Source organism: Dama dama, chromosome 1 (assembly GCF_033118175.1).
Source record: "Dama dama isolate Ldn47 chromosome 1, ASM3311817v1, whole genome shotgun sequence".
In the NCBI taxonomy this organism is placed as follows: Eukaryota; Metazoa; Chordata; class Mammalia; order Artiodactyla; family Cervidae; genus Dama; species Dama dama.
Window position 1 is genome coordinate 46,602,113 of NC_083681.1, and position 15,018 is coordinate 46,617,130.

The window sequence follows — 15,018 nt, forward strand, 5'->3', positions numbered from 1 at the left end:
CCTTGCCCTTCTAGCCCACCAGTGTCTAAACTCGATGGTCTTCGGCACTGGGCCGGCTGCTCTAGCCACTTCAGCTCTCACTCTTTGGTTTCCTGCCCTGTTCCGGCGTCTCTAAGCGGTCTGATTCCTAGAGACGCGGTCTGCACGTGGAGAAAGAAGCGTGTGGATCCCGCAACCTTGCGCTCCCCAGCCCCATGTTTGAGGAGCCGGAGTGGGCCGAGGAGGCCCCTGTAGTCGCCGACTTCGGGTCTGTAGCCTTAGGGCTTCGGCCCACGGCAGCCTCTCAAATCAAGGTGAGTGGCCCCGCAGGGGTACTCAGAACAAACTCTGCTGGATTCCGGAGCTGGGGCGCGCCGCGTGTGTAATTAGGGGGAGGGGGGCCGCCTGAAGCCTCCCCAAATCCGGAACTTCCAAAAGAAAGTGACGTTGGAACTGAGAGAGAATTGGTGAGTAGAAATTAGTGAAGCTTTCTTGGGAGGAAAGGCATGTGGAGAGACCCGAGCGCAAGGGAGCATGACACAGAATGAGAGGCAGTGTGGTAGAAATTGGAGGCCTACGTTAGAATATTTGCACATGTTAAAGATAGAAGCCAATGGAGTGTTTTAGCAGGGGAATGATTTCTTCAGATTTGCGTTTTGAAAGTGTCACTGGTTGCCCTGTGGAGATTGGAAAGAGCAAGAGTGAATGACAATGAGGGCTGTCAGTAGTACTACTGTTCAAAGGGAGCTGGTGCTGAGGGAGTACCGAGAATCTCCAGGATGAGTAACCCGTCCAGTAGGACTTCAGTCCAGAAGGGCCTCCCAGACAGCAGACCTCCTTTAAGCCTCTGCCGCTGTGAGGGCAGCTGCACTTGCTCAGGCTCTTTCTGTCCTTCAGTCAGCCTGTGACATGAAATTTGTCTTTTTATTCCCTCCCCTTCAACCCCTCGACCCATTGCTGTAATCCCCACCACAGGCCTATGTCTGCAGCTTGTCCCCTCAGTGTTGTTGTTTTTTTTTTTTTTCCTTTCAGTTCTTTACACTACAACTAGAGGCATCTTTAATACACCCATGTGTGATCATGTCACTTTTATTTTCAAAACTCTTCCTACTTTTTATAAAAAGGTATTAGCTAGAGGTAGAAACCTGAAATTGAGGGTTGGAACGCCTGGTCACTAGCCTCGGTCCTGTAGCTTGTGGCCCTACAATGTTTTTCTGGGAACCCCATCACCTCATCTATACAATGAAGAAAGTGAGGTGGGTGGTTTCTCTGCTCTCCAGCCTCCCAAAGGTTGGGATGGCGATTTTGAAAGTTCTTCAGGCCCTGGCAGTCTTCGTGATAAGCTAGGTAAGTTGATTGGGAATAATCCAGAAGCCTCTAACCAGCATCTGAATGAGGTCCCCATCTCTTTTCTTACTCCCTAGGCCCCATCCATTCTCCTCGCCCCTGCTTTCATCCCTTGTTTTCCCTCAGGGCTCCAACCGCCGCCAGCTCTTGGCCACATTACGGGCCCTGGAGGTAGCATCTGTTCCCCAGCAGCCCCCTAGCCTGCCTGGCAGTGACTCTGAGGAGGAGGAGGTAGTGGAAACAAAGAAGAAACGCCTGAAAAGAGGCTCGTTTACTGGTGCGTCTAGTGAAGTAGAGGAGAAAAGGAAGAAGAAACGTCACAAACAGGGCCCACCTAGCAGTGACTCCAAGGAAGAGGAAGTGGAAAGGAAGAAGTGCCACAAAGGGGCTCTTCTTGGCAGTGACTTGGCTGAAGAAGAGAAAAAAAAGAGGAAATGCCGGAAACAGATCCCTTCAAATCTTGCCCAGCCCCTGGACAATGTTGACCAAACAGGTAGTATATGTGGGACGTATATGAGGGCTGGGGGTGTGGGGATCAGCTGATCCTACATATAACAGAGTTCCTCCGCCACCAGTAGGTTTGGGGTTATGGAATAAGAAGTACTTTCACATAGGCCACAGTTTCTGTCTTGGGGACAGGGGTATGGTCAGGATGACGTGCTAAACCTCTGAATTCAGGTCATCTTGCTCCCCAGTATGCCTTTCCATCTCTCTTTCTTCAGATTCTAAAGCTTGGAATTCTCGTGCTACAAGTGACCCCACCAAGCCAACCTGTGAGATCCCTTCCTCTAATCCTCCCCATACCTTGAGTCGCAAGCAATGGCGGAACCGGCAGAAGAACAAGCGTAGACAGAAGAACAAGTTTCGGCCATCTCAGCCATCAGAGCAGGCCCCATCCCCAGCCCCAGCCTCTGCAGAGGAGGCAGAGGTGCCTTCTGCCCCCAGTCCAGACAGCCATGGAACCCGGGCAGAGGCTCTTCGAGCCCGCATGGCCCAGCGTCTGGATGGTGCCCGGTTCCGCTACCTCAATGAACAGCTATACTCAGGGCCCAGCAGTGCTGCGCAGCGCCTCTTCCAGGAAGACCCTGAGGCCTTTCTCCTCTACCACCGTGGCTTCCAAAACCAAGTCAAGAAGTGGCCACTGCAGCCGGTAGACCGCATCGCCAGGGATCTTCGCCAGCGGTTAGTGAAAATTGGGCGCTGTGAGAAGCTAGGCATGTCAGTCCCAGGCTCAGACCAGACCAGTGAGCTCTTCCTCCCTTCCATTCCCAGGCCTGCATCCCTGGTGGTGGCTGACTTTGGCTGTGGGGACTGCCGCCTGGCTTCAAGCATCCGGAACCCTGTACACTGCTTTGACTTGGCCTCTCTGGACCCCCGGGTCACTGTGTGTGACATGGCCCAGGTAAGCCGCTCTCTCCTTCCATGTAAACACACTCTGCCCACCCTGCATCCTTGTGTCTACCCCTAGCGTTCAGTACTGGCTTTCTCCTTCCCATAATGTGTGCTTTGTACAACAGTCTCACTCTCCACAGGTGCCTCTGGAGGATGAATCTGTAGATGTGGCTGTGTTCTGCCTTTCACTGATGGGAACCAACATCAGAGACTTCCTGGAGGAGGCAAATCGAGTGCTGAAGCCAGGGTGGGTGCTCCCAAGACACAGATGCATGACTGTGCACATGCGCGTGTCGGTGTACTCACCCAGAACTTTCCGTCCTTCTCAGGGGTCTCCTGAAAGTGGCTGAGGTCAGCAGCCGCTTTGAAGATGTTCGGACTTTTCTGGGGGCTGTCACCAAGCTGGGCTTCAAGGTCATCTCCAAGGTGAGGGCCCCAGGAAGTCTGTCCTCTTTTTGTCACATGTGTAGCCCTTCAGGCTTATAACGGTGTTCAGGGAGGAGGTCATTGTCAGACACAGATATTTGCTCCTTGAAGGCTTGAGTAGTGGGAGAGAGCCGGGAAGCTTTCTGAGCAGGGGTGGGGCCTGGATGGTGGTGATTTGAAGAGCTGGGGTGAGGACTTATAGCTCACTGGGTCTTTTCTGTCCCTAGGATCTGACCAACAGCCACTTCTTCTTGTTTGACTTTGAAAAGACCGGGCCCCCTCGGGTAGGGCCCAAGACTCAGCTCTCAGGCCTGAAGCTTCAGCCTTGTCTCTATAAGCGCAGGTGACCTTTGGAGCCCCCCTTGAATGGGGAGGCAAATCTTGAACTCCAGACTCAGTACTCTGAAGACTGTATCCAGCCAGGCTGGGACCTGGGGCCTGGTACCACCCTTACTCCATCTCAAGAACAAAATGTAATGAAACTCTTGGCTCAACCCTGCTGTGATGAAGGCTTCTTGGTTCTAGGAAGCATAAAGTTGTTTGGGCTAGCTAAAAAGTAAGGAGTTCATTGTGAGAACACAGGAGTATGTGAGAATTATGGATCCCCTCAGTGTCATGGAAACTACATGGTTTGGAATTCAAGGTATCTCTGGGTTTGGTGTCTTTCCATCTCTCAGAAGCCATATGAGCTTTCTGTCCTAGCATCTCCACTCTCTGTTCTGATTTTCCTGTCTGCACACCAGATCCGTCTGCTCACCCAAAGCTTCTACAGCTTTGGTCTGCCCAGGCCTTGAAGGCCACAGGCAGGCATTGCTTCTTGGCTCTAGGGCAGCTTGGCTCTAGAGCAAGTGCAGCAGCCCTCATATCAGCAGAGGCAACTTGGCTCTCGTCCACCAACATCATCTGGACTTCTCGGTCAAGATAGTTTGATTGTCCCTATGCTGAGTACTTCTTCCCCCTGATTGTCATCTCTGTCTTTGGAGCTGAATGGCCCTGACCCTCCTAGCATCTGTTGGGCCCTGGTGTTTGTCTGGCTGAGAGCACAGATATTGGAATCAGGTAGGCCTGCTGTTGACTGCCGAGAGCCTTTTACACTTTGAATGTTCAGCTACTCATTTGGTAAATGATAGAATAACGGTCTCATAGAATTGTTGTATGGGTTAATGAGGAAATCTGTAGCCAAGACAGGGCACATAGGAGGTGCTCAATAACTGTTGCTGTGGCTGTTGTGTGTTGCAAGCCTTACTGTTTCTAAAGACCTACCCTAAGCAGGATTAGGGGTTGAAGAGTAAAGGATGAATTTGTTGATTGAGGAAGACTCCGGGAGAGCTCAAGATAGGCCTTTCAACAGCCTTATTTTATGAGAGTTTTAGAGATTCTTAATAGACTGTGAGCAGTTTTTTGAGTGGGGGTGATGTGGGAGCTGGGTCTCCATAAATCACAACTGATTGATGCCATTTGGGGTGGGGATTGGCAGAAGAGTGTGTCTGTTGTTTCTGCCTTGCAGTGGGCCCAGATCAGCACATCCTAGGCCAAACTATGGGCAGAGACGACTAGTTCTGGGAGAAGATGACTGGGATGACAAGTCCTTGGCCTCAAAGGCATCTGCCATGGGCCCAGGTATAAAGATACAGTCTGTTCTACCTATTTCTAAGGGCTCCCCTGGTGGCTCAGACGGTAAAGACTTATTTCCAAGAGCAAGAACTGAGAGGAACCACTGGCACACAGGATCCAGGACTCTGCACCAGTTGAGTGCCTCCGGTAAGGGGGTGTTTTGAGGCAGGTTGTGCAGGTCAGAGGGCGTGTTTGGAAGCTGGACTGCGAACCATCCAGCAGACACTGTTCAGTACTTTTTCACGTGCTTCTCGCTGCTGAATACTCATCTGACTAGCCCAGTCTTACTCATCCTTCCAGACAGCCTAGTTGTTTCCTACTCCATTGCTCCCAAAGCAGAACTAATTTCTTTATCTGCATTCTCAAAGCACTACAGGAAGAGGTCAACTGCAACATTTAAATACTGTGTGGCAATTGTTTTGTGCATTAGGCTGCAGTCTTCTCAGCTCATGTTTATCTTTGTATTTCCAGAGCTGGTCACTTGAGATCCATCCAAGGAGGTGATAAAGATGACAGGGTTCGTGGACCAGTGAGAAGCAGGGGTATTGCAGGAACCCAGGTTTGGCCACATGATGAGGTCACTAGTGATGATGCAAAGAGTGGGCAGGCGGGAGAACTTCAGTTGGTAGAACTGGTGGGACATTGAGGCTTGGTGAGAGAAAGGAATCTGAAGCAGATCTTGGGTTTCTGGCTTAAGCAACTGCGCTGTTGATGCCATTCAAAATGTTGGGATTTTGGTACCTAGATGTTCATTTGGAAGCAGGACATAAACTCAGCAGCCAGGGGAGGTAATTCAAGTCATTGTAATAGATAAGATATCCAGAGTAAGATAACGAGAAGAGAAAATGGCTTGGAAGAGAACTCTGAGGAGCATTTAATGGATAAGTAGAGGAAAATGAACCAGTAAAGCTGACAAGAGAAGGTGGGGCCAGAGATGGAGTAAAACCGGGAGAGTGGATTTCTTAATGTGGAAAGAATGGGAAGGTTTTAGTGCTGTTGGATGCTCTTGAAAGGTCTGTTAAAATGAGAGAAAGGTCAGAATGTGGCAGGGAGAGGATTTCTGCATAATGTTGAGGGGTTTAAATTTATAGTGGTATTATTCATGAATATATAGTTACACCAGTCGGCCCAATGGTGTGGTTATCTCTGCCTGCTCAGGAATCTAGGTGTAACTGTAGGAAAAATGAGTACTAAGGGATCATCCAGAGTTGAAACCTTACAAAACAATTGAAATGAAATCAAGCAAAGGCGTTTCAGACCATTCACAAGTTAGTGATGTCTATGCTGGGCCATGAACTTTGTAGAACAACTGGGTGGAGTGAAGACAGGAGTAGGTAGTTGCACTGGGGGTAATTTTAAAAGTAACCTAGAAAGATGGGAGGCTGTGGTCAGAAACTGGAATGTCTGAATAGTTCATACTGGAAGCAAAGCAACCCCAGGCAGTGGCCAAGTTTAAGAGTGTAGTTATAGGAGTGAGTGCCTGAGAGGAGTGCACAGGAGGTTGCCTGGAGGTTGATTATTGCATGGGGGGCTCAGATATTGGGAGTGGGTCTCCATGGACTTTGAAGTTCTCCAAGATGATGATAGAAGTTAGTATGGAACAGTGCCAGTGTCTTGAAGAAGGGAGCCGATTCAGGAAATCTGCAGACAGAGTAGGAGAGGCCGGATAGCACAAATTCAGAAGGACAGAGGGTCTCACAGCCTACTAGAAAGACTTCCATCTGGGGGATGACGTGAGGCTGGTGAGTGGAGCCGGCTGCCAGGCGGCCAAGACAATACCCTGACAGTCGTCTCCAACTTAACGGGATTTTCTGGGGATTATAGGGGAAACGACTGTTGTGGCAGCTTCATGGGGTGGGAACCTCTTGGGATCACCGGGAGGCAAGCTGTCAAGTCTGAGGACGTCTGCCTCGTTATAGAACATACATCACCTTTTATAGCGTCCTAGCTCTGCTTCCTCCCAGCTGTTAGGTATATTCCTAGATCTTTATTCATTTTTCCTGTTTTGTTATCATGCTCAACAGGACAGCTGGGGTCTGCCTTCCTCCCTGTTTTGCTTTCCTTCCCTTACTTAAAATTTGGATTTTTTCTTTGCTTGTTCTGGCTCCAGCCACCGGAATAAACATCTTGCTAGGTCTGCCTCAGGCCCATGACTCCCCCTATCTCAGGCCAGCCTCCACCTGCTTTTCCATCAATTCTGAAAGCAGGGCTTCTGAGTCTGGGTCATCACTGCTCCATTATCAGCTTCAGGACCATCTCTCGTTCAAACCTGGGCTTCAATGTCTGATGTCTGATATTGAGAGCCTAGACTGAAGAAAGAACAGTGTATGCTCCCTTAAGAAAAAGCAGCATACCAGCTGTTTAAGGAACAATGAGATCACTTTAAGGAACAATTTGAGAATAGGATGAAGGAGTGGCAGTCATAGTAAGAGGTAAATGGGAGTGGGAAAGAGTCTTAACTGGAGACTGCACTGGGAGCATTCAGGAAGCTTGAGGTATTTATTCCTAACACCAAGAAATGGTACACCTGGAGTCTGACTCCTGCCCTGGAAAGGCGGAGGGCAAGCAGAGGCTCACTTTCAGTGGTGGAGCCAGGGGTGTGCTGCTGCTTTTGCATTGGTCTGTGTTCTGGAATTTGCTGAGGCGAACCATGCAGGAGCGTATCCTGTGCACCTTGTAGCAGGGGAAGCATCGGGTGGTCTAGAGTGCTGTCCAGTAGGACCATTGAGGAGGTAAGGAAGCACAGAGAGGTTAGGAGTGCCATCTGGACTAAGGAGGGATTGTAGGATACCACCCAGAATAAAGCTGCACCCACCAGGGTAAAGGGGACTGCAGAAAAAGGACAGCAAGATGCCCCCTTTAAATCTGTGAGGCCCATGGGACCCAGAAATATCCAACTAGGCAAAAGCTGTCTTATCCCCTTCCTTCTCTGCAGTTGGGCCCAGAGCAGTCAGCAGCTATTAGGTGCAAAGGAGGTGAGAAGAGAGCCTAGAGATCATCCCCCACCCCCTTCTCCAGTGCAGGCTTCTTGACTTGAGTGGGACGGAACTGAGAGGTGAAAACAGCTAAAGCCAGAAGAGGTGCAGATTATTTATTGTTACGTAGGATTAGATGTTGTAATCACTTGAGATTGGGTTTGTATCTTATACTGATCCTAAGAATATGTGAACTGAGAATGAGCCGTAAGTCACAGGCTTGCCACAGCTTTTCTCTGAATGAAGAAAGGTCGGAGGGGTGGTGGGAGACAAGAATAAAGTTGGGTTTGGATAGCAGTCTGGGCTCATGCTTCCTCAGCATCCGTTTTAGAGCTTGATTACCCCTGCAGTCACTGGTACACTCCAGCTTTTGTTCTTGTAACACAGTCCTAAGGGAACACAGTTCCCAAAGAAACAACATGATCTTGGCGGAGACACAGCTCAGCTCCAGTCACTCAACCACTTACATAATTGCACAAAGGCCTTTACAGATTTTCACAGAGACCTCTAACTAGGTTGTCCTCCGTTCCCGGTGACTTCCCAGGCTGGCCACCTTGTTCGGACTTCTACAGTCACCACATTACCAGTCCAGTTGCTTCCACTCCTGTTCGCAGAGCAATTCATTTGCCACACAGCCAAGGTGAGCCTTTTTAAAATGTAAGTCAGATATGTCACTTCTCTGCTTAAAAGTCTTCAAGGGATTCTCACTGCTCTGAGAACGAAAGGCAGACTCCTTTCCAGGGCCTAAGTGATCTTGCCCAGGCCTCCCTCTCCAACTGCATCTTAATCCACTCTTTCCACATGAAAAACTCTAGCTGCACAGGCTTTCTTTTCATTCCTCAAGCGTTCCAAGCCGTTTCTACTTCTGGGCCTTTAAAATTGCCACTTCGTCTTCCCAGGGCACTTTTCCCTGGGAAAAGTGAGTTCATTTTCATCTTCCAGATCTTCATACTAGCATCCCATTTTCTGTAGGAAAAAAACAGGCTAGATCTCACCAGAATGTCCTTTTCCGAGACACACAGTTAAATTACATTTCCCAGCTTCTTGCCTCAAGGTGAGGCTGTGTGCATAGTCCTTCCCAATGGAAAGTAAGTAGAAGTGATGTTTCACTACCAGACAGGGCAGTTAAAGAGTGGGTGAACCTTCTCTTTGGGTGGAGAAGGGTATTCTCCACCCCTTCATCTGCCTTTCAAGGCAGATGTTCTGAAGCAGATGTTTTGAAGATGGAGTCAGAGAATAGACCTCTGGATGTTTGATCCTGGGCTTAGAGGAAAATTGCTTGACCAAGAACATCCACATTGGTTTTGACAAGGAATAACCTCTTTTGCATTAATTTAGTGAGTTTGGGGACTGTTACAGTCGTTAGCATTATATGCCCTGGCTAATATATCTTCTCTGGACATCCTGTCCACCTTAGTCTTGATCACAAAACAAGGAAACCCGTGTTTCCTTCAGGGTGCTTCAGACATTTAATTATTTTACCAGATGCTAGTTTACACTATCCCTTGTCCTATGAATTGAACTCCTAATTGGGGAAAAAATGCTCACAGGAGGAAATTGAGAGATTGATTTTATCAGTTACATTTTGATTGTGAGCCCCCTCCCCCCCCAAAAAAAAAATCCCCCTAAAGAGTATCTCAAGTTAGATTTTTCATCTCATAAAATTAGAAACCTGATGGTTGTTGGCATTGGCTCAGGAATTCAAGGATCTTAGCAGTTAGGTCTGTGTGGTTCTCTTGGTCTCTTGATTCTCATGGTCACAAGAGACACCTTGTGATTTGATTAATCGGAAACACCCTACTTCCTTAGCCTTCTCAGGAATCTCACAGATTGCCACAGCCCCTGTCTTTTTGGTCTTGCTTCAAGGGTCCTTCTACATTGTTAATACTCTGGTGTAAATATGTTCCATTATTCCCTCGAACATGACTGAGATCAGTCTGAAATACTAACGTTTTAATTACATTTATCTTCCCCACCCCTTCCCACATCTCAGTGACTTGTCAGCAGCTCCTCCATTTCAAAGCCTTTCTCCGTCCAGCTCAGTGGGGGTGGGGAAACCTTCCCGGTTCTGTTCATTTCACTCGTTCTTTACCTCCTCCGTCACTTCTAGGATTGGGATGGGGAAGGGTATATTAGAGGGGAAAGGGCTAAACTTTTGGTTTAGTTTGGCTTTATCAGTGTGTTCTACTAAGACAGGCATGTAAATGTTGGTTCAGTGTGTGAGGTGCTGGGGTTCTTTGGAGCCACCCCCTGCCCCTTGGGGACTTTTGCACTAACTGGCTCTGGTTCCCTCCTTACAATACTCAGCCCACACCCCTCAGCTTCTGACCCTGACAGTGTATCCATTGCCTCCTAGTGCTAAAGAACCTCACCCTGGCCAGCAGTCCTCCTGAGAGAGGTCTCAGCAAACATCTTAAGAGTGGTTACCTTTCTGGGAGCCCCCAGGAGACTTCCGCATGTTTGTCCTGCCAAAGGGCAGAAATACAGCCCGACTAGCAGCTGACTCCCCTCCCCTCGCCCTGCCCCAGCTAGCCTGACTCTGACCTCTCCATTCTCTCTGTGGTCCCAGACCCTCACAAGTGTCTTGGGTTACTTTCTCCCAACAAGCCTCCACCCCAGTGGCCTTGTTGGAACTGGGGCTATAAGTTTCTGACTGCAGCAAGCCTCCCGCTAGAGAATGTAATGCTGAATAAGGTCTCTCCCTGTCATGAGAATACAAAATGACTCCAAGTGGTCCTCTTAGAGCCCTGCTCACCTGATTGAGGATAGAGGGAACAGCACTTTTCTTTGCCTTTCGGGGGGTCGTTCTCTGTATTCCTCCAAATTCCCATCAATGAAGCTGATGTTTCTAACTTCATGTACAGTAGGAGGGTTAGTGAGCTCTGGATCAGCTTTATTATCTAAGAGTAAATCTTATGTTGGGCTTCCCCAGTGGCTCTTCGTTAAAGGATCCACCTGCAATGCGGGAGATGTGGCAGGAGCTGCATGTTTGATTCCTGGGTAAGGATCCCCTGGAGAAGGAAATGGCAACCCACTCCAGTATTCCTGCCTGGAAAATCTCATGGACAGAGGAGCCAGGTGGGCTATTGTCCATGGGGTTATCGGACATGACTTAGTGACTATATAGATACATCCAGGGCCTTTATTTAATATCCTCTTATTGTGCAAGTATTTTTTAAAAATTTTAATATCCATCCATGTATCTATCAGGGCTCAGTCAGGAAAATAGAAACCACACTAAATGTTTCAAATAGAGGACATTTAATGCAGAGAATCGATTCCTAGTGACAAAAGCCGAGTCAAAAGAAAATGCTTGATGTAATTAAAAATTGAGAACTGGAGAAATCAGATAATGTGCAAAGGCCTGGGAAAACCAAGCGGAAGAAACGATATGATTATCAGAAACCAGGAGCTCAGAGAAGTGGCCCCTTTTGACTGGTCAGTACTCAGACTTTTGTGGGGGAGGCTCCCTCCACGTAACCTGGTGCTTGGACTTCTGAGGAAGGAGGGTGGGGGCGCACGGTCTGACTCTTCTCTGGCTGTCACGCCTGGAAACCGATCTGCTGCTGGTATCTCAGAAGTGTAGCAAAGCTGCTGCGGAGTGCAGAAGAAGCCGGTAGCCAGAGCCAACTGTCTGCAGCTGAAGTACTGTAACAGCAGCTGGAAAACAGGAATGAAGACCCTCCCCCCTGTGTTTCACTTTCAGTTTCCCTTTATGGCATCTCTTTGGCAGAACCTGATGGAACCATCTGGCAGTGGATTCTGGGAAATACAGTTTGCAGAGTCACAGCTGCAGCAACACAACTCCAGAGTGTGTATGTGGGGGGTGCAGAGGGAGGTACAGAGAGTGCAGGAGCCAAAAGAAAATAGATAAATAACCAGAGCATTCCATGCTTTAATAGCTGCTCATACATCTAGATTGTTTCTGTCAGCCCTGAAGTATCTCCTAATAAGCATCCACCATAGTAAGCTTATCCATTCTCCTGGTTGCCTCAAATTCTTTTCCATCTCAATAAATTAAAACCCTTGCAGTTTAGGGTTCTGAGTACAAAATAAGTTCCCCCAATTATATGCACTCTGAGATTTGGGAGGTAAGTATCATGTTCCTGCTATTTGGCTGTTGCCAGAGGCAGGTTTAGATGTTGGCTTTCTGCAGCATCATTTGCATCGAAGTCAAGGACAAAAGGATTCGTACTGTAGTGGCTAAAGTTCAGCTTAGTACTGGAGGTTCAATAGGTAAAATAAATCTACTTTGTACAAGCTTGGCTTTGATGGTTAAGAGGAAAAATTATTGGAAGGATATCAATAAGTTACTCAGAGAACTAATGGAAAGTCCAGGGAGTGAGGCTTAGAGAACAGACAGGAGCCAGGGGAGGATGAACAGCTGCAAAAACTAAGGTCAACTTTAGAGTCATCATGGTTAGGATGGCATTGCTGGCACCATTGCTACTTGACTTTTTTCCTCACTCTTGTCGGTACATAGAGTGATGCTGAGAATTGAGTTTATCCTCTAAGTTCATGGCACTGTTAGGATTGGTTCATGAAAGGCCCCTCTCCTGTTCTTTGTTGTTTCCTTTATTCCTGATTCATACTTCAGTTCCTCTTAATAGCTTCACAACATATCTGTTGTGTTCCCCTGGACGCCTGTGTATCCTTGGCAAAATAGATGGTGGTTTTGGTATATGTGTGTTTTTGCAGAGACTGCCAGCTGATCCTCACAGCCGTTTTCTTCTTTGTGGGAAATCAGCTGGACTCTTTCCCAGCTTCCCTTATTCTTAAGTGTGATCAAGTGGATGATAGTAGAACTAAGGTGTGCTAGTTCTACGACCTGGGTCCTTAAATTTTCCTATGCACGGTCCCCCATGTTATTTCCAATTTGGCCTTTGAGCATACAACCTTGAAAGCTACACCTTGAAAGAGCCAGAAGATGGAAGGAGCCTGAACATCACTTAGAGGAGAGCCACCCACCAATTTGGAGCATCTGTTTTGGATGTCTCATGAGTGAGAAATAAATTTCTATCTTTTTCAGCCAGTGACTAGTGATCTTTCTTTAAAATCCCTTTTAATCGAACACATCAGAAAAGTAAACAAAACAGGCCATAAAGAAAAGTAAAGAAAAATGTTAAGCCTAATGTTTTATCACAAGGCCAGCGACCAGGTAGGCACCACCTAGACTGAGAAACCAAGTGCTGGCCACACCCAACAGCCTCTTTTATGTCGCCTCCCAAACGTGAGCAGCTTTCTTCTCTCAGCATTACAGAATTGTCACCATCCAGGCTTCCATGACATTGATTTCCTTGCTTTTCTTTATAGTCTTACTAGTTGAGCTGTTTAGTTGCTCAGTCATGTCCAACTCTTTGCATCCCCATGAACTGTGCACCAGGCTCCTCTGTCCATGGGATTCTTCAGGCAGGAATACTGGAGTGGGTTGCCATTTCCTTCTTCAGGGGATCTTCCTGACCCAAGGATCAAACCCACATCTCTTACATCTCCTGCATTGGCAGGAGTGTTCTTTACCACTAGTGCCACGTGGCTGAAATACAACCAATTTTTTGTATGTTGACCAGGGAGCAGCACCCTTGCAAAGTAACCTCACTTATTCTAGTAACTTATCTGCATTCTTTTTATTTTCTGCAAATATTATCCTCATAATGTGTAATTATCATATCAGTTTATTTCATGCTTTCTAATTCTGTATCATTTATTCTTATCCATGATGTACTCCAAGAGGTCCATCACCATGTTCAAGTGATGTTGGTAGAAATCTTTGAATCATTCTCAGACTTGAAAGAAGAACTTTTGGTGTTTCATCACTGGGTGTGATATTTGAAGTGAGATTCTGATTAATGGTCGTCAGGTTAATAATATGCTCTACTTGCTACTACTTGTATTATGAATTGAATTTGGAATTTTGTCAAATGCTGCTTCTGAATTGAGATGATCATATATTTTTAAAAATTCTGTCAGCGTAGCAAGTAAAAGATTTATTTATTTTATATGTGAAATCAACCTTAAGTTTTTGGAATAAAATCAGCTTCATTGGTTTTACCTGTTTTACATATTGGTGAAATCAGTTTGATAATATTTTGTATAGGGCTTTTTAATCTGTGCTCATGAGTGAACATAAATGATATCTTCCTATAAATCTTCCTTTTCTCACACAATGCAGTGTTTTTAAGTTCTTCTCATGTTGCTCCGTGTACTATAACTCACTTTTAACACCTTCTTCAAATGTTCTAATGACTTATAGCCCAGAGTTCTTACTATAGCTAAAAAGGCCCTATCTTGTTTGGATTCCAAATATCTCTTGAACACTCACCCCTTTTACACACACCCTTCCAGCCACACTGTCCATTTTGCTATTTATTGAATATTCTAGGTATGCTCCTGCCGTTGTACTATTTCATCTACCTGGAATATTATTTCCACAGATATCTTTATGGCCCACTTCCACACTGTATTCAGGTCTCTGTTCAAATGTCAGTCTATCAGATTATCTTTCTCTCTAGCCAATACTTCTTATATTTCCTCCCAGTACTTTCTGCTGCCTTAACCACGCTTAGTGTTTCTTCAAGGAACTTACCATCACCTTTTAGATTACGTATTTATTTATTTATATAGTCATTGTGTATTTCCCTGCACTTCCAAGAGAGCAGGGACTTCTCTGTCTTAATGCTGTATCCCTGATAGAACATACTTGCATCCAACATCTGTTTAGTGTTCCAGTGTGTATCTGTTTAGAACATTTAGCTTAGCCATTCCTCTAAAGACCTTTAGATTATCCAAGTCCTTGTGACTACAAACAATTTGGGGAAGGATTTTCTTATAAATGTTCTCTTAAATATAATATGGGTCTTTGTTCCAGATTTCAAGTTAATTGGTTAGGCCAGTTATCCCACAATTAACAACTCTAAAATCTGAACAAAAGACAAACAAAAACCAACTATTCGAAGGCCCTGGAAAGTGAACAAGAGCAGGCAGAAAGCAGAGGAGAATTTAACCATGAAAGACTTTAGCTGCAATGGGTAAGAACTGTGATCTTTGTGGTCTTTCTGTCTGAAGGTTTTCCTTCCCCACCCCATTTTCCAGCCCCACCCTATCCCCAAGTTCCAAAAGCAGAAAACCACAGCCTTACTTGCTCAGAATAGCAGAGGACAGAGTTCAGGGCTGGTAAAACTGGTGGAAATGTAAGAGCCTGGAAATCTTGGAAGAGAGAGAGTGGTATAAGGGGTGAAATCAAAATATGGACATAAACTCAGCCCAAATCCTTGGATGACCACTAAAT

At 46.6% G+C, this 15,018-nt stretch overlaps 1 protein-coding gene across 1 annotated transcript; it reads left to right on the forward strand.

Moving 5' to 3' along the window:
• Positions 1 to 60: 60 nt before the first annotated feature.
• On the forward strand, positions 61 to 13,792 carry RRP8 (ribosomal RNA processing 8). Its single transcript, XM_061148372.1, has 7 exons — positions 61 to 293; positions 1,453 to 1,819; positions 2,049 to 2,508; positions 2,599 to 2,728; positions 2,859 to 2,965; positions 3,048 to 3,144; positions 3,372 to 13,792. Exons 1-7 carry the CDS (start codon positions 195 to 197, stop codon positions 3,489 to 3,491), a joined length of 1,380 nt encoding a protein of 459 aa, XP_061004355.1. The 5' UTR covers positions 61 to 194; the 3' UTR covers positions 3,492 to 13,792.
• Positions 13,793 to 15,018: the final 1,226 nt, after the last annotated feature.